The 25,557-nt window shown below is 42.6% G+C and overlaps 1 protein-coding gene across 2 annotated transcripts in view; it reads right to left on the bottom strand.

Moving 5' to 3' along the window:
- pcdh19 (protocadherin 19) overlaps positions 1-25,557 on the bottom strand; it is a 149,704-nt gene that overhangs the window by 39,613 nt on the left and 84,534 nt on the right. For both annotated transcript variants that reach the window (XM_033030387.1, XM_033030388.1), the window contains exon 2: positions 4,493-4,551. In XM_033030387.1, coding sequence (XP_032886278.1) covers positions 4,493-4,551 — 59 coding nt within the window. The remainder of the gene's footprint in view (positions 1-4,492; positions 4,552-25,557) is intronic.

The following is a 25,557-nucleotide window of genomic DNA, read 5'->3' as shown; positions in this document are numbered from 1 at the left end:
GTCATGTCATCCTGACTTGACTCCCAACTTCCCTGCTGCTAAAAGATCAGAGCATCAGTTGACATGGAGTTCATACAAAGCAGCCTAAATCTCCTCCCCCTATCCTCGACAACAATACTCATCAGTTTCATCTGAACATATGCAAACCACAAGACCACCAGTGTTTAAAATTCAATGTTCTCTAGTCCATGCTGCAGGGAATTGGTATCTAGTTCCACCATTAGCAAGAAGAGAATGTTGATTCATGTGTATGTCTTATTATAGTAACATATCAGCATCATCAGATGGAGTGTGGGTCTTTACACTTGGTGACAACGGCAGAAATGTCACTATTTATTTCACAATCTATTTGTTAAAAAGCAATGGGTTTGGTCTGATCAAATGATGTCAGGATTTCCATCGACTAAAGATCCATAAAAAGGAAAAAAAAGCATGGGTCAAGTAAGATTGTCAGAAGGAAATTGATCGAATGAGAGTACAGGTGGCAAAGCGGCACAGCTAGTACAGCCTCTGCCTCGCGGTGCCAGAGACCTGGGTTCAATCTACCTGTGTGGAGTTATTCCAGTGAACATGAGTACTTCCACTGAGTCCTCCAGCTAACCAAAGAAGATTGTTCAAGAAGGAACTGCAGATGCTGGAGTATCGAAGGTAGACAAGATTGCTGGGGAAACTCAGCGGGTGCGGCAGCATCTATGGAGCGAAGGAAATAGGCAACGTTTCGGGCCGAAACCCTTCTTCAGACTTTTAATATAGTTGGGTCCGTTGCAGGTCTGGGTGAGTGCGGCCCGAAGTTTCGGGAAAGTCAATGCTGGTGCCGGAGCATCGCAGTGAGAGTAGATCTGAGTGACCGGAAGGAGAATTTTTAGGTATGGCGGTAGATAGCCAGTCGGTATCGATAGTCCGGCTTAGGTCCGAACTGGGAGGTAGGGAACTGGAGCTGGAAGCCATGAGGTACGAGATGGAGGTGCAGGCAAGTCCCGAGGAAGCAAATGTGGCTGTGGTATCAGGTCTGGGTTAGGATGTGGTCGTAGAGTTGGAGGGAAGGGGGAATCACAGAGGGGGGGGGGGGGCAGTCAGAGAGGAGGTTGTAAAACTGTCTTCGGAGGGAGGAGGAGAACTTCTTCAAAGTAGGCATACCTTGAGGAGATAATTTTGAGGCAAAGTAGGCATACCTTGAGGAGCTCCAAAGATGCTGCCGCATCCGCTGAGCTTCTCCAGCAGTCTTGTCTACTTTCGATTCTCCAGCATCTGCAGTTCCTTCTTGAACATTTTATCTACTCCAATGCGATATCTCCTCAAGGTATGCCTACTTTGAAGAAGTTCTCCTCCTCCCTCCGAAGACAGTTTTACAACCTCCTCTCTGAATGCCCCCCCCCCCCTCTGTGATTCCCCCTTCCCTCCAACTCTACGACCACATCCTAACCCAGACCCGATACAACAGCCACATTTGATTCCTCTGGACTTGCCTGCACCTCCATCTCGTACCTCATGGCTTCCAGCTCCAGTTCCCTACCTCCCAGTTCGGACCTAAGCCGGACTATCGATACCAACTGGCTATCTGCCGCCATACACAACAATTCTCCTTCCGGTCACTCAGATCTACTCTCGCTGCGATGCTCCGGCACCAGCAGGACCTCGCATTGACTCTTCCGAAACTTCGGGCCTCACTCACCCAGACCTGCAACGGACCCCAACTATATTAAAAGTCTGAAGAAGGGTTTCAGCCCAAAACTTTGCCTATTTCCTTCGCTCCATAGATGCTGCCGCACCCGCTGAGTTTCTCCAGCAATCTTGTCAACTAAAGAAGATTTTTAGGTTAATTGTTCCTCATGTGTAAGTGAGTAGTGGAATCTGTGGAGAGTTGTTGAGAATGTCGGGAAAATAATACAAATGGGATTAATGTAGGATTAGTGAAAATACATCGTTGATGGTTAGTGTAGATAGAATCAGTGAGCTGATGGGCTTGTATCCATACTACTGTTTTCTATAATTCTAGGTCAAGGTAGGACATGTCAAAGCAGAACACAAGGCATTTGATAAGGTCCCACATAGAAGATTAGTGGACAAAATTAGGGCACATGGTATTGGGGGTAGAGTGCTGACATGGATAGAAAATTGGTTGGCAGACAGGAAACAAAGAGTAGGGATTAACAGGTCCCTTTCAGAATGGCAGGCAGTGACTAGTGGGGTACCGCAAGGCTCGGTTCTGGGACCGCAGCTATTTACAATATACATCAATTATTTTGATGAAGGGATTCAAAGTAACACTAGCAAATTTGCAGATGACACAAAGCTGGGTGGCAGTGTGAACTGTGAGGAGAATGCTATGAGAATGCAGGGTGAATTGGACAGGTTAAGTGAGTGGGAAGATGCATGGCAGTTTAATGTGGCTAAATGTGAGGTTCTCCACTTTGGTAGCAAAAACAGGAAGGCACATTATTATCTAAATGGTGTCAAGTTGGGAAAAGGGGAAGCACAACGGGGTCTGGGGGTCCGTGTTCATCAGTCAATAAAAGTAAGCATGCAGGTACAGCAGACAGTGAAGAAAGCGAATGGTATGTTGGCCTTCATAACAAGAGGAGTTGAGTATAGGAGCAAAAAGGTCCTTCTGCAGTTGTTCAGGGCCCTAGTGAGACCACACCTGGAGTATTGTGTGCAGTTTTGGTCCCCTAATTTGAGGAAGGACATTCTTGCTATTGAGGGAGTGCAGTTTAGGTTCACAAGGTTAATTCCCGGAATGGCGGGACTGTCATATGCTGAGAGAATGGAGCGGCTGGGCTTGTATTCTCTGGAATTTAGAAGGATGATAGGAAATCTTATTGAAACATATAAGATTATTAAGGGTTTGGACACGCTTAAGGCAGGAAACATGTTCCCGATGTCGGGGGAGTCCAGAACCAGAGGCCATATTTTAAGAAAAAGGGGTAAGGGATTTAGAACAGAGCTCAGGAAACACTTTTTCACACAGAGAGTTGTGAGTCTGTGGAATTCACTGCCCCAGAGGGTGATGGAGGCCGGTTCTCTGGATACTTTCAAGAGAGAGCTTGATAGTGCTCTTAAGCCGGTGTCAGGGGATTGGGGAGAAGGCAGAAGGGTATTGATTGTGGATGATCAGCCATGATCACATTGAATGGCGGTGCTGGCTCGAAGGGCCGAATGGCCTACTCCTGCACCTATTGTCTATTGGCAAGGCAAAGGTGAGGATAGGATAGGGGTTCTCGGCAGGGCACAATCAAGGCAAAGCAGGGGTAAAAACAGGGAATGGGTAATGAAGAATACTAAGTAGAGGGAAGGTTGATTCAATAAAGAACATGTGCCAAGCAAGACATGGTCCCAAGCTACAGTGGGCATGAGATTTGTGTTTCAAAGTGGGATCTTCAAAAGGCAGTGTACTGGGCACAGCGTGGATGGCAAAGTTGCGAGCATGTGCAGGACATAGCAAGGCAGCAAAGATCCTGCACCCCAACACCATTTTATTGGGATGGACTATTTAACCACAGTGCCTATACCCGGCGTGGGGGGGGGCTGCCGTGAAGGAGGGGGAAGAACAATGGACAAGGAGGTCCCGGCGTGGGGGGACTGCCGTGAGGTAAGAACAAAGGGGGAACTGGTGCGGAGGGTGGGGGGGATGAATTTGTAACTTAGTAAATGTCCTTTATGTGCGGCTATTTCCATATCAGGCAAAGAATGTCACTCTGACGTCACATGTGAAAATAAAGTATTCAATTCAAAAACACTGGTTGCATGATGCCTTGGTGAAGTATCATTAATTCACCCTCCTGCTCACTGCCCACAGCCTCCCCACAGGTTACAGAATGCAGCCAAATTGCTTGCCTGCAACTATTGGGTCCATTGATTGACCAATTGAAAGGAACAGGATTTGTTTAAATGGACTCATCCTGTTCAAGGACAAATGTTCGGGGCAAGTGGGTAGAAAATTAAAAAAAATCTAGGACAGTAAGTATCACGAAAAAACATTTTTAATTTTAAAATATTGAACGATCTTCTGCCAACTAATTTAAATCCGCATGACTCCGTGCTTCAAGCCTGTTATTCTGTTCACCACCCTTGGATTTAATTCCCTGAGTTACACACTTTACAATTTTCCTTGCTGCCCCAACCAGGTTTTACCCCATTAGCACTGGTGAAGATTGGCAGGGAGTGTTCTAATTTCTTTCTTTCAGTACATCTTCCCTATCATACTTTCTCAAACTCCCTTTCGATATGTGTTTTCTCATGGTCAGTGTCACTTGAATATCCAGACCAGAGGAAGCCTCTGTCAAAAAATATTTTTGTTCCCTTCAGGATGCTTCAGAATGGGTACATCTTTGAATAAGATTCAAAATTCAAGCAATTTCTTCCAGATAAAGCGAAGGCATTTCTTGGAATTTTTTTTTTCTTCGATGAGCCAACCAAAAATGTGAGAGAAATTAGCAATCAAATTCTGCAACGTCAGGATTATAGCAAAACAATAATGAAAAGTGTGACTTGCCTTTTAATAAGATGTTGTCTGCTGTTTACGTAGCTTGACTCGATGGAGTAATTTTCTGACTGAAGATAAAAAAGAGTTGCATAAAAATAATATAATTCCACTTGGAGATCATGCTTACAATCAGCTGGACATTTTAGGTCCATCAGCATTCAAAGAAAATATATCCTCTTTCCTTGATGAAGCACTACAGATAAAAGTCACCTGGTGCTTAATCCCTTCAGTTCATCTTCAATGGAATGCCAGTGCGATTTTATTCTTTCAGATAAGCTCATTGAGGTCAGCAAACTTGTGGTTCATTTCTAGTGTCGGAAGAAATTTGTATGGTGAACAATGTTCGACAGTAGTTGATTTTTGCTTAGCCACTTATTGTGACATCCAAACAACTTCAGTATACACCAGCATGTCAGATGCACACTTACACAACTGGGTTTTACAAATAGAGGAATTTGGGTTTAAGCTGAAAGGAGAAAGATTTAATAGGAACCCGAGGAGTAACATTTGTACACAGAGAGTGGTGGATATATGGAACAAGCTGCCAGAGTAGGTAGTTGAGACGGGTACTATAAAAACATTTAAAAGACATTAGAGACAGGTACATGAATAGGAAAGGTTTAGAGAGATATGGGGGTACTAGTGTAGATGGGGCATCTTGGTCGGCATGGGCAAGTTGGGCAGAAGGGCCTGTTTCCCAGCTATATGAGTCTCTCAGAAAACAACCCGAAACATTAATCTATTTTCCTTACAAGCATTTCTTGGCCTGGTGAACATCTATATTTTATAGCATTTATATTCTCAGCCTATTTTATGCTTTGCTTTCCTAAATATGAATCTATATTATGTTTATCTTTCTAAATATGTATTTTGATATTGATCTCTGGTGTATAATCATGGCATTCAGAAAACATATTGGAAGTAAAAATTAGAATCACAGAGTGGTGAATAAAAGCATGGGGGAGGTTGGCGAAATTCATGTCCGGGGTATCTAGCTCCCAGCTGAAAAAAGCTGATGCTGAGGCATTACTTCCTGCTTCACTCTCCTCCAGATTAAGGAGCAATTGAGTCAACGTCAGCACAAATCACATTCCTAACGATGTACAGTGCAATTGGCCAATTTGCTGAGATGGGAGTAAGATAAAGGCAACAACCAGTTATAATACACGTAACACATCACACACGTTCTGGTGAGGCACAAAGGGTTAGGAGCACTTGGACGATCTAAGCCATTCTAATTGCAGCTATGGAACGTGGCACAAAAATCATTAACTGGAGGAGGGAGAAAAGTAATGGGGAAAAGAATTAACCTGAAATATCTGTTTAATGATCGGATGTCACTTTATTGCATCCAGCAGAGATACTCATTGTCCCTGAGCTCTTCAGCAAGAATGCTAAAAGCATTCTGCAGCAAATAACTTATTTTCCCTTTGCATACATCCATTACCTTAAAGGTTTCCCCACATTCTCTTTCTTGCACATCCTCCCATTATCCATTGTGCAGTTTTTCTGCATTAATTCTGCCTCATACTCGATTTGCATATTTGCCGCTATCCTCCCCATGCACAATTGTATTCTCACTACTGTCTAGTTCAGGGATTGAAGCAGCCTTCTTTCCTAAGGTGTTAAAAAATTGCTTCACCCAACCGCTGGGAGTCTCCTCACTTTTCCCTCTTCTGCTGCTGATTCCCCCAAAGAACTGCCAGGTAAGCTAACATCATCTGAAGTTCCTTATTTTAATGTTTATGTTATTTAATGACATATTAAGCTTCTGCATGATATTCTTTCTTAATAAAGCTGATTTTGTGATGTATCTTCCTATCTATCTATCTATCTATCTATCTATCTATCTATCTATCTATCTATCTATCTATCTATCTATCTATCTATCTATCTATCTATCTATCTATCTATCTATCTATCTATCTATCTATCTATCTATCTATCTATCTATCTATCTATCTATCTATCTATCTATCTATCTATCTATCTATCTATCTATCTATCAAACTGTGTGTCTGCCGGAGTCTGGCGTCCGTCCGGCTGCCGGCCGCCTTTCTTCCTTTGATTCCTTGCTACGCCGAAACCAGACGCAGAATCGCCGAGACCTTTTCAATTTCGGTAGAGATTTCACTTTTCTTTCAAAGTATCCACTCCTGATTACATTTCGTCGTGTTTATGTACACATTTTTAATAAAATCCTTCTCCCCCCCCCCCCCCCCAATATTTAAAAAAAAACTGGCTTCTCACCCATAGAAGCAGCCCCAGCCCCTGGTGAACGTTCCATCGTGTGATGCCACAATGCCCGATGCTCACAGATGTCCAATCGGAATGGATCCATTTACATATGCCTTTGCAGGAGCCCCAGCCCATGGTGAACGTTCCATTGTGTGATGTCACAATGCCCAATGTTCACATATGTCCAATCGTAATGGATTCATTTACATATGCCTTTGCAGGAGCCCCAGCCCCTGGTGAACGTTCCATCATGTGATGTCACAATGCCCAATGCTCAAAGACATTGTTGCCATAAAGGGAGTACAGAGAAGGTTCACCAGACTGATTCCTGGGATGTCAGGACTTTCATATGAATAAAGACTGGATAGACTCGGCTTGTACTCGCTAGATTTTAGAAGATTGATGGGGGATCTTATAGAAACTTACAAAATTCTTAAGGGGTTGGACAGGCTAGATGCAGGAAGATTGTTCCAGATGTTGGGGAAGTCCAGAACAAGGGGTCACAGTTTAAGGATAAGGGGAAAATCCTTTAGGACTGAGATGAGAAAAACATTTTTCACACAGAGAGTGGTGAATCTCTGGAATTCTCTGCCACAGTAGGTAGTTGAGGCCAGTTCATTGGCTATATTTAAGAGGGAGTCAGATGTGGCCCTTGTGGCTAAAGGGATCAGGGGGTATGGAGAGAAGGCAGGTACAGGATACTGAGTTGGATGATCAGCCATGATCACATTGAATGGTGGTGCAGGCTCAAAGGGCCGAATGGCCTACTCCTGCACTTAATTTCTATGTTTCCCTCTCCTCACCCCTCTCCCTCTCCCACCCATCCCTCTCTCCCCACCCCCCTTCCCTCTCTACCCCACCCCCTTCCCTCTCTCCCCCCGCCCCCTTCCCCTCTGTCCTTCTTCCACCACATCCCCTACCCCTCCGTCCCCACTCTTCCACTTCTCTCCCCTTACCCCACCCCTCTCCCTCCCCCACGCCTCTCTTCCCCTACCCCTCTGTCCCTCTTCCACCACTCCCGCTAACCCTCCCTCCCTCCCCACTCTTCCACTTCTCTCCTCCCCCTCTCCCTCTCCCATCCCTCTCTGCCCCAGCCCCCTTCCCTCTCTCCCCCCTTCCCCCCTGTCCCTCTTCCATCACTCCTCCTACCCCTCTCATCCTTCCTCCCCACTCTTCCACTTCTCTCCCCCCTTCCCCCTCCACTCTCCCTCCCCACTCTTTCCCCTCTCTCCCCCTCCCTCCCTCCCCATCCCCCCCTCCTCTCTCCCCTTCCCCCTCTCTCACCCCCTACCCCGCTCTCCTTTCCCTCCCAAATCTGTCCCGTTTCCTCCTCCTCCTCTCCCCTCCCTCCCCTCTTCTCACCCCCCCTCCCCCCATCTGTGTGTTTGGGGGGTGGTTAATGTGAGTGTGATGCCGCAGCCCCCCCCCGCAAACGTCCTCCCCCTCTCCACCCTCCCCTCTCCTCCCTCCCATTCCCTCACCCCCCTCCTCACCTCTCTCTCTCCTCACCCCTCTCCCCTCCCTCCACTCCCCATCTCCTCTCTCCTCCACTACCTCCCCTCCTCCTCCCACCCCGCTCTCTCCCCTTCCACCCCTCCTCCTACCCTCTCCTCCTCCCCACTCTTCCCATTCTCTCCCCCTCCCCCTTCCCCCGTCCCTCTCTCCCCCTTCCCCATCCCCTCTCTCCACCCCTCCTCACCACTCCCACCCCTACCCCTCTCTCCCCTTCCCCCCTCCCGGCTCTTTTCCCCTCTCCTCCCCTATCTCTCCCCCATCTCCACCCTTCCTCCTCTCCCTCTCCTCCCCCTCCCCCTCTCTCCTCCACCTCTCTCCCCACCCCTCTCTCCCCCTCATCATCCCTCTCCCCATCTCCTCCCCCCCTTCCTCCCTCTCTGCCCCTCCCCCTCCCCACCCCCCGCTCTCCCTTCCTCCCTCCCCTTCCCCCCCCCACGGGACCCAGCGGTCTCCCCTCCCTCCCCTCTCCCCACCCCGTCTCCCCCTACACCCCTCTCACCCCCCCCTCCCCGTGTGTGTGGGGGGTGGTTAGTGTGCGTGTGAAGCCGCAGCACCCCCCACCGCGCGTTGGGGGGAACAGACCCAGCGGGTCTGCACTTGGTCTAGTATATTACGAAAACTATCATCTTGTTTTTTTCCATGCGCGTGTGTGTGTGTGCGCGCATGTCTGCCCATGTGATCCCGGAACTACGCCAAAACGGTACATGTTATCACTACAATTTTTGGACCACCTTACTCACAATTGTCCTGTGGTCTGGTGTATCACGTTACGTTCAGATTGATGTTTTAGTTTACAAGTTATTCACATTTTCAACTTTACAAAACCCCACTTTGAGAAAAATGACTTGAAGTTGCAGTGGTGGTTACAGCTATGATATCACAATAGGATCTCATTTACATAACCTGCCCAGAAGCAGTGCTCCTGCGCAGTTGGGGGCTATGGGTGAGTGGTGGAATATTGCGTTGGGGGAACGGGTTGCGTTGGGGGAACAGGTGAGTGATGGAAACGGGTTGCATTGGGGGCTATGGGTGAGTGGTGGAATATTCCGTTGGGGGAACGGATTGCGTTTGGGGACCAGACCTCCCATCTGACAGGGACCCAACGGGTCCCACTTAATCTAGTTATATTTTAATAATGTTCTTTTCTCAAACATTTTAGAATTCAGAAGAAAAGGATATATTCAATAATGTACAATTTTCTGCTGTACACCCATTTTATGATTGCAATGGTAATGCAATGGAGAATATTGATGTGACTATTAATACTTTGACGACCAAGCTGACCAAATGAATGGGAGAAAAGAAAGTACAAAACATTATTTTCATAACCCGAAGTATTGCATCTTTGTGGCAGATCTATTTCTTTTATTGTACACGAAAGGTTAAAATCTAGTAACCTGACTTCCTTCAACTGAAGCATAACTGTTAAAAATTGCCATGAAAATGTTGACACCAAATTCATAGAAATATGTAGCTCAGATATTATGATGAAATCAGTCACCGATCTAAACTTCGCCTTTGTTTTCCTCTTCACAGATTCTGCCTGACCTGATGAATATTTCCAGTCCAACCTCTGCATTTGTTTTTGCTTTCGGATTACCCTGTTTGTATAATGACAGAGAGAAATGACCCTGCAGCATCAGTAGGATTTCCATTTCCACATGTGTACCCCATGAAACTACTTCACGTTCAATGTATATTGCATTGGCATTCAGTTCCCTGTTTTCATGAGAAATGAACCCTTCCCCATTAACTCAGTTCAACCCCACCCACCACTTAAACATATCAGGATGTTGACTTTCCAGCATATTAATGCCACAAATGATAAATAAGAGCAAAACAGCCAAGATTGCAAAAGGAAATATACAGTATGTACCAAAGTTGAACCAACAGTGGCTGCCTTGTCATGAGGAGAAATAATACATTTGACCTTTATAAAAATATAATGTTACATTTAGCAAAGTACCTTCCTCACAAGGTAGAACATGTTATTCTGGCAGAGCCTTGGGAGTCCAACCTGTAGAAAATTTACATCGGCAGTTACTGTACCTTTCTATCGTAATTACTATTGCAAAGCCACACTAGAGATTTATGGCAACTTCCTGCAGTTTCGCCCTGCCTAAATCCAGTATCTTGAACTGCTTCAGTCAGCCTGTATAACAATACATGATATTATAAATCAGCTTCAGGACACCTATTTTAAACTCAATTAGGCTTTTGTTTTAAAGAAAGATAAGAAGCAGGAATATTGTGAGGCAACAATAGATGTGTGTTTAGGTCGTAAGCAATCTCTGGAATCTATTCTCTGAAGGTTTAGGGAGTGTTAAATAAATAAAGGGTATTTAAATAAGGCAGGAAGGTTCAGCAGACCGTCAGTCTCAAACTGAATTCTCAAATGAATTGGTTTAGCTCTTCCTTTAGCTCATAACTATGAATGCTTGTATGATATTTGGATCTTTAAAATAAAAATATAAACACAAAACAAAATAAATTGCTACCAACTGACCAGCATTTTACATATTAAAGGTAGACAAAAATGCTGGAGAAACTCAGCGGATGAGGCAGCATCTATGGAGCGAAGGAATAGGTGACGTTCCGGGTCAAAGAAGGGTCTCGACCCGAAACGTCGCCTATTCCTTCACTCCATAGATGCTGACTCATCCGCTGAGTTTCTCCAGCATTTTTGTCTACCTTAGATTTTTCCAGCATCTGCAGTTCTTTCTTAAGCATTTTACATATTAATGCCTTGTGTTGAAATAGTTATTTTTGTGCTTCCTTGGGCTGTCAACCCAGTCATGACAGTATCTCTTAGTTCAAATCTCAATAATGCATTGGCTTCCCAGAAAACAAAAGAACCAAAATGGATACATCTTTTATACAGTCAGGCAGCTTGAAGAGATAATGCCAGTGCAAAAAAGATTCCTGAAGATGTGTTTAATCCCATGTCAGATCCACCACAAACTCTTCTACATTCCATTTTTATAACAAAACGGGAGGAAGAGAATCACCATCCTTCCCTTAGGTCATGCATATTAATGATAGCTCCTCAGATAAACCAAGATACCTCAAACTATTTTTCAAAAGTAATTCTTCGAGATAAAAAAATTGAAATGTGTCATCACACAAATGAAAAAATATCATTTATTACACATTGTCAGAAATCTGTACACTCACATAAATCAACAAATCTAACATGTTGATATGTGCAGCGATGAACGATAGCATTTTAAAGAAACTTTGTCTGCAACAAAGCAAACTTTTTTTTCAACCTGCACTTAATGAAATACTGATCCAAAATATTATATTGGAAAAAAACATTTGCATCTTTCTTATGTGTAATTTGATGACATAAAGTGTTCTGTGTTTGCGAAGAAACATCAGAAGTTAAAACCCAGGAGCAAAAATAGGCCATCCCTAAGGCAGCATAGTGGCGCTGCTGGTAAAGCTGCTGCTTCCCAGTGCAGATCCTTGGAATCAGACTCGGGGTAGATCCTGACCTCAGGTGCTTTTGTCTGTGTGGGGTGTGCATTCGCTCTGTGGCCGTGCGTGTTTCTTTCGGATGCTCTGGTTTGCTCCAAAATCTCAGATGAGCAGGTTTGTAGGTTAATTTGCCTAATTGTGAAGGGATGATCGATTGTCAGCATGGACTCCGTGGGCTGAAGGGCCTATTTCTATGCTGTATGTCTAAACTAAGCTGAACATCCAGCCATTCATGCCTTCTCTGATGTTTAAGATCATGACTAAACTACATAATTTTCCTGCAATATCTCTCGATCGCTTGATTCCCATAACATCTTGTACAAACTCAGTGGTTAATCCTTTGCAGAGCTGGAATAAAGATTTCCAAAGATTTACCATTGAGTGAATACATTTCTCCTCATCAGAGACCTAATGGCCATCTGCTCAGTCTGAGACTGTCATCCCTGGTTCTAGACTCCTCAACTTGGGAGAAACATCTTATCGCCTTCCACCCTCTAAGTCCTGTGAGATCACTTCCCTTTCTTCTAAACTGCAGAGAAGATCATCTCCTCATCTTTTCTCACATGGTAAACCTGCCATCCCAGGAAGTAGTCTAGTGAATTTTCATTGATTCTCTTTATGACAAATATATCGTTTCTTCAGTGGAAAGGTCAAAACTGTGCAGAAAATTCCAGGTACAATCTCACCAAGAAGCAATATAATTGCAGCAAGATTTTGTTTCAGTCTTCTATTCAATTCTCTTGTAATAAAGACCACCATATAATTTGCCTTTATATTTGTTTGCTGCACCTGTATATTAGCTTTCGTAAACTTCCCTGTTAATATAAGTAGATCCCCTTGAATATCAACATTACTCAATGTGTCACGATTTTAAAATTACACTGATTTGTTTTGTTCTGTTTTGTGAAGTGGATGACCGCACATTTTTCCACATTATATTCCATCTGCCATGTTCTCATCCACTTATCTATATGTACACTGCACAATGACAATAAAGATTGAATCTGAATCTGAATCTGATATCCCATTGACACAATCCCATCCAGTTTGGCATAATGGGCAAATATGTAAACATGATGTTTGGTTCTATAACGTCTGACCAAATTCATATGCGAGTCTTATCAAAAGTGTTCTTAAACACACCAGGTAAATCGGTTTATACTAATACATCCTCAAACAAAGTCCAATAGATTAGTGAAATGTAATTTCCCTTTCATAAATCTGTGCGACTCTACTCTATCTTATTATTTATTTCCAGACGATTTGAAATGTTTTCCTTCCTTCAGGAAATTGGACCAAAAATTAATACTTCCTGCTGTCACCAACCATTTTCTTTTGTGCCAGTGTGCATTAATCAAAAGACTGTGAGTTTTGTTTATCATTCATAGTAAATGCCAATCATACACTAAGCTGACTTCAGAATATGAAAGAAGACCAATTGGGGCAGTGATTTTATTTTATTTATTCATTTTTGGGATATCTGTTTTTATTGTTTAAGACTAATAGCCCTTGTGAAATTGGCAGAGCTACCTTCTTGAATGGCTGGAACTCTTTTGATGAAAATACTCCCATTGTTGAGTGATTATCATCACTGTGCCAACCACAAGAATATAGATCACAGACACCTATGTATAGTGCAGGATCTGGCGATTCTTAATTAGTAAGGGTGTCAAGGATTATGCGGAGAAGACAGGAGAATGGGGTTGAGCGGGAAACGTAGATCGGCCATGATTGAATGGCAGAGTAGACTCAATGCACCAGAAGGCCTAATTCTGCTCTTATGACTTATGAACATGATATGTGGCCCAATCCTGTTGGTCTGAATGTCCTGTTTCCGTGCTGAATAACTGCTTAGGCAGTGGCCTGATCGTGGTTTGGGGCTCAATTAGGCTGCTTCATAGTGTGGCATGGGCTCATTAGGCACCACTGCACAGCTAACTATTACCCCATTTCCTCTGTGCCCCAATTTCTACACCATGATATGTCACCCCTTCTTTCAACTGACCTTCAAGAGAACCCAAGATGGACAAAAATGCTGGAGAAACTCAGCGGGTGATGCAGCATCTATGGAGCGAAGGAAATAGGCAACGTTTCGGGTCAAGACCCTTCTTCAGACTAATGTGAGGGTGGTGGGGGGGGGGGGGGTGGGGGAAGGAGAAAGGAAGAGGCGGAGACAGTGGGCTGAGGGAGAGCTGGGAAGGGGAGGAGAAAGCCGGGAACTGGAGAAGTCAATACCGCTGGGGTGTAAATTCTCAAGAGAACCCACCTCTGTTTCTCCCTCCCATCCGCTCTATATCCCCTCAGCTCCGTGGCAATGCGTAGTTGCCCAGCAATATTCACTTTTATACCCGGTCTAACCTCCCCCAATCCCCACCCCACTTCACCATTGTGTGAATGAGTCGGCAGCTACAAGCTCAGCAAGCAACTACCATCTACGAACATGCAAGTCAGAATCTACTGTTTCTAAATGGCCGATAAACAATAATAAGTTCAGTTCAGTTTATTTAAATAATTTCTTAAAACAAAGACTTCTTCATTTTGGGGTAGTTTTATTGACACCCCCAACCTCCGTTCCCCTACCTCATTAAGAAAAAAATAGAGCACCCACTTAGTGGTGTAACTCATTGGCTACAGACCCACAGCGAGGTGCACGCGAAAGTTTCCAATGAAAGGGTTACTCAGTCGAACCACCTCTGCAAAAGCCACGTCCCTCCACCTACCTACAGTCAGTCCAAACATCGTCAGGTTGCTCAGAAGTACTCTTCACTTGATTAATTGAATTGAATTTCCTTTATTGTCATTTAGACCTTTCGGTCCGAACGAAATTTCGTGCCTGCAGTCATACATATAATAATAAATAACAAAAACACACAATAAACACAAATTAACATCCACCACAGTGAGTTCACCAGGCACATCCTCAGTCTTAAAGTCTCTGTCTTTTCCCTCCTTGTTCTCCCTCTGCGCTGAGGCGATCCAGGCTTCCGTTGTTGTGACCCCGCCGGGTGATGGTAAGTCAGTCCCGCGACTGAATCCGAGCTCCGCGAATGGGCCAGTTCAAGCTCTGTGGCCCGGGGTGGTCGAAGCTGCCGCCCTCCAGTCCAGCGGATGCAACTGTAGTTGCGGGAGCTCTGGAAAAACAGGTCACCAACCTGTGACCTGCGAGCTCCCGACGATGGGCCACTGGGCCCGCAGGCCCGTCCACTGGGCCCCGCGGCCGAGCACCCGAATTCAGGTCGACGTCGCCGGAACAGCCCCGAAGCCGGGCCGTCGCCGCCGGAACGCCGCCACAGCCCGAAGTCGGCCAGCCTCGCGCTGGTAACTCCTGGCCGGCTCTGCCTCCGGAGCCTCGAGGTCGGTCGCAGTTGGAGGCCGCCAGCTCCGCCATTAGGCCTCAGCGCAGACGGAGACGGGGGATACGACAAGAAAAAGTCGCATTCCCCCCGAAGGAAGAGACCAAAACCATGTTTCACCCCCCACCTCCCACACACATACACAAACTAATAAACTAAAATTTAACTAAAATAGGACAAAAGAAAACAACAACAAATAAAAAAACAGACGGACTGCAGGCGAGCCGCAGCTGCCAGGCAGCTCCGCTACATCCGGAGTCTCAGTATTATATTTGTAGTTCATTTATGCCCAACTTGATTAAAACCGGCTATGTACCTGATAGTTGGCATGAGAGCTGGTCACAGACTGCACACGACAGAGAAGTTGCTATAGTCTAATTTATGAAAACCAAAAGCTATGACCAATTAGAGAATTTGAATCTGTGACAATGGAAGAAACTATTTCATTTTTATTGAAAAGGTCTGGAAAATTACAATCATTGGGAGTAAAGCTGGCAGCTTGCTGCGAAAAACCAACTGATTGATAAGTCTCCTCCAGGAAAGGGAAATGACTGGCCTGACATATCTATGACCAGTATCATACTAATAATCATTGTGCTCTGAAGGGGATTGGCAAGCTACTCAACTAGAAAATAATTGGCAATAAATGCTGGTTCCTCAGTAGCTCCTGCATCTTGAGAATGAAAGCAAAGAAATCTGATATTGCTCAACATGGCTGTCCAGAGGGAAGAGCAAAGCACAAGAAAGATCAAACAGCTCTGGATATTTTCACTTCTGTTTTTACACCCCCTCGATAATTCTCACAGTTTCACACTATCCAGCCCATCTTAGATCAACTGCTGAGAAACAACTGCTGGTGCTTACTACGCCACCAGGCTCCTTGGCATTAAACCTAGCACCACACTTATCCAATATAATAATTTCTTGATGCCAAAGAGGATCCAACAAGCAAGAGTACACCGTGTAATGTCCACCGGACACTACCATTGTTGGTTTCCAGAACAGGAAGTTAAATCAATTCAGCTCCAATTTTCTCTAGGTTTTACATTAATCAATCTGGCATTTCCTGCTGTGCTAGGTCACATGCATCCTCCAACATGGTGACTGCTGAACTGTATTTAAAATAACCTGACAGTCATATCACGGTTGAAATTATTGTTCCAAAGTATTTCCCGAGTGCCCAGGTGTTTGCTAATATTGTTGATTATTCTTTGATTTGTCGCAATAACATATAAGAAACCACTCTCCAGAGAACAAAAAAATACTTAGCCAAATTATCCATAATATAGTTTGCTCACTTAACAATTTACAAAATTGCACCTAACCAGAGGCTTTGCAGGGCCTCCCACCCTCCATTAGTCAAGGAATAGTAAACAATAAACTTGCCAATTTAAAAAAAAAGATTACAATTTCACTTCCTGCTAAAACATACAAAAAATTATTCATCTCATACAAGCATTACACATAACAACCAACAGGCCTGTTCTATATTAGTGAATGCAAATTGTTTACAGAACAATATATTAAAATGATTATGCTCCTTCCATAGTCTAATAATTGTCATTGTGTAATTTTACAAAATATTCCAAGAACTCTGGAAAAACATTAAAAAATAAAGCAAATTATTAAAGCAAATGAGGGCATACGGATTCTGTTTTTATTACATGGATTTCTGGAATCTTTAAGAAGTCTGTTGGAGACTGAATTCCTTGATTCCTTCTTCCAAGCTTCGGAGTTAGAAAGGGATTGGTTGGAAAGAAAGACACCTTTTTGGACAATAAGATAGCTACAGAGAATAGTCAGAAAAGTGAAACTAAGTTCAAGATCAATGATCAACGTTGTATTGACGCAAGTGCAGATCGCAGAGCACAGAAAACCTGCTCTTATGCCATATGTTGTTCAGTATATATTAAGATACAGCAAATACATATCCAAAGAGGTAAGGCTTATTTACAAGTGAACACCCATACTATTTACATATTGAGTCTCCAGCCTATTGTTGAAAACCTGAATGACTGTGAAATAATAAATTTATTGAAGAAGTAGAAACTATGCATGACTCTGCTCTCCAATAGGATCACGATATAAACATATGGAGACTGAGAAAGCATCATGTTCTGTGCTTAAATAATTTACACTCTGCTTCTCTTGGTAAAGCACAGGTAAAATATCAATGCACACAATCAATGATCATCCTCTTTGGGTTCATTCTAATAACAGGTTTTAGGAATCGTCTGGTTCTACTGATGTTTGGTTATCGAAGCAACATTTGGACTGCTTGGTTCTGTTTCCTTTTCAAGCTTGTAAGGATCTGATGCTTCAGTTCCCAAAGTTTATACGAGATCCAACTCAGATACAACTTCAGATTGAAGTGGTTCACCTTCCAGACTTGGTTCATCTCCAGCATTTACCATATTTCTCATGACATAATAGGATTACATTTGGCCCATCAACTTTATGCAGTCTCTGTGCATTCCCATTCTCCTCATGGCCTTGTAACCTATACCCTTTCAAATCTACCATGATGTCCTGCCCATCGGAAGGGTTTCGGCCCGAAACGTCGCCTATTTCCTTCGCTCCATAGATGCTGCTGCACCCGCTGAGTTCCTCCAGCAATTTTGTGTACCGGCCTATACTAAGATACGTTTTGGTAGCAAACAAACCAAACCTTAGGGATTACAGAATACCTCAGATTCTACTGCTGCAACAGGTAGCAGGATTTATCTTGCTACTTAGGTGAGCTTGATTTGTTTGGTGGGTGAAAAACAAGAACACATTTTTTTTCTGAATTGTATGACAGAGATGTTCTTCACTCAACTGGTTCTGTCCAAATTTGGTTGAACAAAGCATTTTCTTATACTTCTCTTCACCCAAGTGGTATGCAGTGTTGAGCAAGAAATTGCCAAGTGATGTGTCATATTAAGTGATCATCCTTCACTGTACCAACTGAATACAGCTGTTCCATTCAATGTTGAAAAATATGAACGACGAAGAGAATATTTGATACCACTTTGTTTCATAAAATTATAAAGTATACTGAAGCTGATAGTCATTGTCAGAAAAAAGCTAATCAGATAAACCATGTCTGGTACATAGGGCTCTCATCTCATCTGCTTTGTGCTCAGTAGTGGCATATGAACTCATATCTGTCACTTCAATTGCCATTGAGTGATTGTCATTACTATGAGGAAATTAGTATTTGTTTTTTTTTTACAGAAGAGTTCATTACCCATACAAGGCTAGAAAATAAAATTTATTGCTGTTGTTTTCATACGGACTATTTCTTTGTGTTCCACATGAAGTATAATCAAAATCATTTCTCTCAGTCACCTCTCTATGATGGCATCTGGTGGTACCTGTTCATGTAAAGACTCATTGCAATGACTCCAGAACGGTTTCAGTTCTTCCCTTGTTCATACTATATATTTGTTTTACATCTGTTCAGAGATCATTTTCAACATTGGGTCTTAAAGCTCGTGTCTGTGGTTTCAGATGGAGTGACTGGAACGTCCTCAATAATCACATTTAACTTGTGGAACCCATTTTTATATACGATATTCAGGTTCTCCTGTTGTTGCCATCACTGGTGTTCTGGTTGGAATTGTCAGTTGAATTGTTGTACTGTGATAAATGGATGGCCTATGATTGCATCCTTGACGTGGGTCATAATGTGCCCGGTAATAGCTTCTGATCTGTACCATGGTAAAGGATCTGTCCAGTAAATACTGATGGAATTTCTTTCTCCAAACACATTGCCCTTACCCAAGTGTTTCTTTCCCGATTTATATGAGGCAGTGCCTTCACTTTGTGCCTTTCGCAAGAAGTGAAAGTGATTGGTTTCTCAAAGCTGTCATCCATCATATGGCATCACTGCATCCACCCCACAGCCTGGCGCATCACATGCCACCTTTGGTGCTGATAATGAATGAGTAGAGCTTCTCTTGCTGATCATTCCTTGCATTATCATATTTATTTTTCTACACCTTGTTCCACACCCATTTTGCATCATTGTCCAAGAAAAGATGTAATGATCTGATTAATGTTACAAGGGGATATTCACGTGATAGATCACCGTACTGTGGGTCCAAACTCTGCTGGATTTACAGCCTGGCACTTTGACGATAGTCTCTGTTTATCCTTTCAGTGGCTTCCTTCACTAATTTTTGCAAGAAAGTCTTCATTTTATTTCATATTGTGCTTATCCCTTTCAAATCTGTGCTCGCGACAATTAAAAGATCATTTTGGATAAACAAGAATAATCCACTCATTTATTCATCGCAGCCTGAAAAATTGTGGGTGAAAGCTTGACTGCATGGAGTAATCTTGTGTGTAAGTACAGCTCTTTGTGATTGACGGCTGATTACCTTTGTTGACAATCAATTGAGCACAGGCAAAGGAAAGGTCCAATTATATGAATATCCCTTCTTGCTGTGTGCAAGATTCAGTAAGTGGGTGGAAGACAATTTAGTTCTATGTTTAGGTTCTTGCACACCTGCAAGATGTTGGCTGTCTGAGACACAATACCAGCGATACCAACTCACTCTGAGTGAATTTCCAAACTGCACCACCATCTAGTGCCTACTCGATGATTCTTCTGAAGGCACGAATTGCAGATGCTGGTATACAAAAAATGGCTTAAAGTGTTGGAGTAACTCAGTGAGTCAGGAAGCATCTCTGAAGAACACGGAAAGTAATGGCTGCCTCGCCAACAGTCTGTCTGTCCTTTCCTTCTTTATTTTTTAATAGTATGTGTTAAATGTATGTTTATAATGTTCTTTAGCTTGTTTTATGTGGGGGGTGGGGGGTGGGGTGGGGAAAACATTTTCTAATCTCTAACCTCGACGGAGATGCATTTTTGTTCAGTATCGTATCTCTGTCCCCACTGTGGCCTAACATTGAGGAGTTGTCGGCCTGTGCTGGGGACTGACTTTTGAGGGTGCCTGCGGACTTACCATCACGCAGCCTGTGATCCCTTTGCCAGGGATCGATCTTGGAGCTCTAACCATGGGTACTTGCGGACTTAACATCATGGAACTCTCGATCTCTGGCCAGAGACAGACTTCGGGATCTCCAAGCCGCAAGAGCTTCGACTACCCCGACGTGGGAGTTTTGATTGCCCCGACGCGGATCACCTCGACCACGTGAAAATAAAGAAGGAGAAGATTGGACTATTTTGCCTTCCATCACAGTGAGGAATGTGGGGAATTGGCTGTGGTGGATGTTTATGTTAACATTTATGTAGTTGTGTGTCTTGTTGCATTTTTTTCCGAATGTCTGTATGGTAATTTGCATATCACTGTAACTTAATTAGTACATGTGACAATAAAAGTCCTTTGAAACCTCTGAAGTTTCAGGTTAGGACCCTTCTTCAGATTGCTTATAATAGGGGGAGAATGCTGGAAGAGAGGTGGGTGTGAGACAAGCCTGGCAAGTAATTGGTGGCTGTGTGAGGGGTATTGTTTGGCAGATGGTTGGACAACCAGAGATGAAAAGACAATAGATAGTGAGATAAGGAGAGGAGACGAGAAGTGCGAAGCCAGGGGTGGGAATAAAAGTGGAAGGAAATGGGAGTGGGGGGAGGGAGATGTATGTGCACCCCGCTGAGAGGGGGGAGAAAACGGGGATGAGGGTGGGATATTGTTTGTAGTTAATTTGTATAAAATAGGATAATTCAATGTTCCCTCTAGTCTGAATTTGTGACATTGAAAGATAAACATAGAAAACATTCTTCCAATTTATGTTTGCGTTTATGCACAAAACCATTCGTGTGCAAGTGCCAAAATATGACTCATCGACCTGTGGCAATATTTGTTGTTAATCAACACATTACTCATTGCCTAATTGAATCAAACAATGAAGTCCTCTACTGGATTGCCATTTTCAAGTGCTACTAAAGGTGCTTTTGTTACTTGTTGTAGCCTTGCATCAGCAGATTGTTGAAATGTAACTTTTTTTCGCAATTGCAATACTTTACTGTTCTGAACTGAGTAAAATGTAATAAGTCATTGTCTTTGCGACAATAACAGCTGACCAAAATGGAATTGAATTTTGGGTCGTCTCTCCAACTGTGGAGTCCAGTTACACTTGTCTCTTGTGGTGGAAGCAGGTTTCTGAAATTCTTGGATACCAGATCGATCAACAACACAATTTGGCATGCAAGGCTATGCACGCTCAATAGCTTTGACTGAATTTGTTCATGTATTCATCCACACACAAACCTGCAAGGCATTACACAGAGGCCTCATGAGTTTAAGGCAACATTGTTCTTTAATAAAGTAATGCACTCATTAATTGTTTCACTCCTTGTCTTGTTCATTGTTCTATACTAAGAGCACTCATCTATTTACAACTATTTTAGATTAATGTAATTTTCCAATTTACAGTCATTTATAATTAAGGCATTTTAGTATAATGTGGTTAATAGTTGTCAGCATGTCATGAGTTGGCCAGTCTCCATCAGCTGCATAATTTTCTTATATGTGGGGGATTCATCAGTAAGTGTCTACTTTGCTGCCCCGCTACTTTGATGCTTTTTTTAAGGAAAATCCGAAATGTTATCCCATTTCTTCTTTTTCTATTTTGTTAATGAACATAGTCCTCATAAATAAAGATTAAACCCTAAATGAATAAAGTGTTATTTTTTTATTTTTTACCCGATGATCGATGCCCCTCCCCCCCGAAAACCGCATGTCCCGATGGTTACTATTGAAATTTCAAGTCGGCATATTTATTTATTGGGGGATCTATCTAAATTAAAATAATTTTAAACGGTAGGTATTAATAATTAAAATATTTATCACCCTTAAAAAAATTCCTCTATTCGTGATAAAATTTTAAATCTTACCGTTTTTTGTCAAAAAAGTATTGTGTGTGTGCGTGTGGCACTTACTTTTTTGATCTCATTTTCTAATTAGTTTAATTAATTAATGTGCAACTTTTGACTGATGAGTTATGACTTCCATCTCAATTATATTTTATCTAAATCTGTGCAAAACTTCATGTAGTTCTGAGACATGGGTCATGAAAGTAGATTTTTAGACACTTTTTTGATGCTCGGTCCACAGCCTATTAGAGGAAGTTGGTGAAAAGTTATGTGAAGGTTACCATTCTTGCTGAAAATCACCACTTTTTTCGGCAGTAAACTGTTACGAAGGTTTAAAGTCAATGCGTTAGACTGAAAAAGGTTTTTTTTTGGTGGTTTATTTGAGGAAGATGCTCTATAATTTGAAAGACTGCGACAAAAATTTGATCTTATATTCTTAAATCAGTTATATTTTGCAGTGTTGTTCATCATAAAAATATGACGGATATGACAATGCAATGGGCAACCTGGAAAGAGAAGAGGAAAAAATAAATTAAATTCTCTAAAAGATTGCGCCAAACATATTTTTCCCATAGTAGAGATGTTCATCTATGTGAAGCAGCATTAAAATTGCAAAAATTTAAGTTTTATTTTCGGGTTTCCAGAAACTTAAAAGTAGACACTTACTGAAGAATCACCCAGGTACATGTCACTTGCTTTGGACCCTCACAATGTCACCTTTTCCAACCATATGGGTATTGTTCACTTTAACAAATATGTCTGCTTGTGATAAATTAAACCTGGAGCATGCAATCATCCAGTGATAGGTCAGCCATTGTGGTTTACTGTGCTATTCACCCCAGTTGTTGTACATGGAGCCTTAGTCAAATGACGATTCCTTGTTGAAAGGTAACATAAAAAATCAGTTTGTGCTGAAAATTCTCCTAAAGTTCACAAAGAAAGAATCAACAATATTCTTCAATAAATGTGAAAAGAGCTTTCATTCTTGCCACTAATTTGAAATGTCTCACAATGCATTGAGACACAACAAATATCAATCTAAAAAAGTAGGATATTATTTTACAAGAACTACTTTCATACAGATCCTCACCAGGTTATGGCAGGATTCCATTCCTGTGAACTGTTCATAATCCAGGCAGTTCACAAGCCGGAAAGCGACCTGCCCTCCAAATGCGTGCTCCTATGCATGGGCTGTACATCACTCGGGTGTTTGTAAGCTGGTGAGGACTCTTGAGTACTGCAAGACATTGAGTCTCTTAGATCTGGGTGTGAACTCAAATATCAAACCCAAAAGTCTGTGAAACTATCACGTTGTTGGGATGTAGACGCATCACAAGGCTCTACTGTCCAACTGGATCACATCATCAACATACATATAGATGCAGTGAAATGACCATGAATGATGCTTCACAATTCTTCCTACAATCTGTGAAAACCATAAATTACTGGTCTTGATTTTCACTCTAGGTGAATAGGAGCTGGAGAATTAGTAAGACTGACAGGGTGAGGAAGCCAGTGTTTCAGAAGGACAGTCATTTGTCTGACATTCTTGAATCTCAATCATACAACTGTTTGTCAGTTTGTTTCTGTCTGTGGACTCCTGGATTCAAGATCTGATTCCTTCTCGCCCTTACTCTGCAAAGGCAACTCTAAGCTGATGCTTCATTTCCAGTTTTTAAGAAAAGATGCAATCCAAAGACACCTCAGTTTTCTTCTTAAACGCCCTTGCAATATTTGCATACACTTTATTAAGGAGTCTCTTAATTCTGTCACCATAATAAAAGTCCACTGATAAAATACAGACTGCCTGTCTGATAAGGTCTTCAAACTTGTTTCAGAAGATAGTCTGGGACCTCATTTACATAAGAAATCATCTTGACAGTGGTTTAAATAATATTCTGAGTGGTTCCTGCATTGAGAATCTAACATTTTGACTTAGCCTTCATCCATCAAAGGGATTTAAAAAAAATGATTAATTTAACTGCTGAACAGAAACTGCACTGAAAATGACTGCAGTAAGCAGGCTTTCAAATGAGTTGCTGAGGCTAATTCTGGTGAAAGGACCCAATATTTTAGATCTGTACTGTCTGGGGGATTGAGATTCAAGCCCCCTGCCTGATGATATTTGAGTATATTTTTGACATGCTTTAGAAATGGGGTAGAAATGGTCCATTACTGCACTATTCTGAAGCAGTCATACTTCTACCTGTGCGATGGGTTTGAGATCTGTTTCTTATGATGGCTGATAAGGATGTTAAGTGAAATGAGTTTTGGGACTCTGAATCCAGTTGGGGATGGATTGATTTCCACGGAACATGACTGTGCTGAACTGGCTTATTATTTAGTGCACGTTCAGCACCCCTACTGTGATCATCTCCGTTTCTTGAATTAACAGTAGATTCCCCCCAGTAGGTGCTCTGAATTTCAATCCAATAATGGCAACATAATAACTTGGACAAAAAGGCTAACTCAGGCAATTTTAATTACTATTTAGTTACAGTGGCTTCTTGTGTGGTTCTTGCTTTCAGCTCTCAGCCTGCCTTGAACAGTTCTTCATTTCCTGATCCTCTAGCCTATTATTTCTGCCCTTCGTCAACTTCTAATTTCTCCAGAATTATACTCCTAACCATTTTTTGGAGTCCTATACCAGAAAGGTTTTTCAAATATTAAAAAAAACAAACCCAAATGTAAGATGACCTTAAATTGATAACATGCCATTTCAGAAAGTACAGTGACGTGGTATAGGCTTATTTCATGGTTGGGTCTGGTAATGGCAGTCTGATAAAGTGGTTTGGAATTAATTTATCCCATTTTATTCCCACTATATTCTACCGCTCATTTAGCTCACTCAAGGCATTTTATAATGGACAGTTAACCTACCAATCCACACATCCTGTGGGAGGAATCCAGATCATCCAGTGGAAACTGTGCAGTCACAGGAAGAACGTGCAAACTCTTCAGAGACAGCACTGGATTGGGGGTTGAGGGGAGGGGGGGGGAAATTGATTAAAATGAGTCATTGGAATTCCACTCTAGAAGCTGTTCTGCTGCACCACCCTGCTTCGAAGCATTGCTGAAATTGTGGAAACAATACCCCCAGTTATGCTCCACCACCTTTAGCATCTGTGCAGGCCACTGTGTGAGGACATCAGTCAATGATTTGGTTGTTAAAGTCTTATTCTGTCGGAGTTATGTCACAGGCACAGAAAGCTCCACTGTGACCATCTGATCCACCACAAATCCATGATGGGTAAAATAGAGAAGAGTGAACTTTGTTGGAGTTTGGCTGTGAATATGGACAGCTTCCTCTTGAACACAAATTATAGCCTAAAGGGCCTCCAGGACGAAAGGGCCTGTCCCACGATGCGAGTTTACCCAAGAGCTCTCCCGAGTTAAAAGAAAAATCCAACTCGGATCGGATCGAAAAATCCAACTGGTACTTCATCACGAGTATTTTTTTACTCTTGGAAATTTTTCACAGTTGAAAAAACTTCATGAGTTACACGAGTTACCCGCATTTCCCGAGTACCTGCCGTTAGCATTACGAGCCGCTACGAGACGTCCACAAGCTCCAATGTACCCGCTACGTACATTCAACAAACTTGATTTTTTTTTAAACCTGGGAGAGCTCTTGGATAAACTCGTATCGTGGGACAGGCCCTTAA

Source organism: Amblyraja radiata, chromosome 12, assembly GCF_010909765.2.
Source record: "Amblyraja radiata isolate CabotCenter1 chromosome 12, sAmbRad1.1.pri, whole genome shotgun sequence".
In the NCBI taxonomy this organism is placed as follows: Eukaryota; Metazoa; Chordata; class Chondrichthyes; order Rajiformes; family Rajidae; genus Amblyraja; species Amblyraja radiata.
This window is presented reverse-complemented; position numbering and strand designations above follow the sequence as displayed.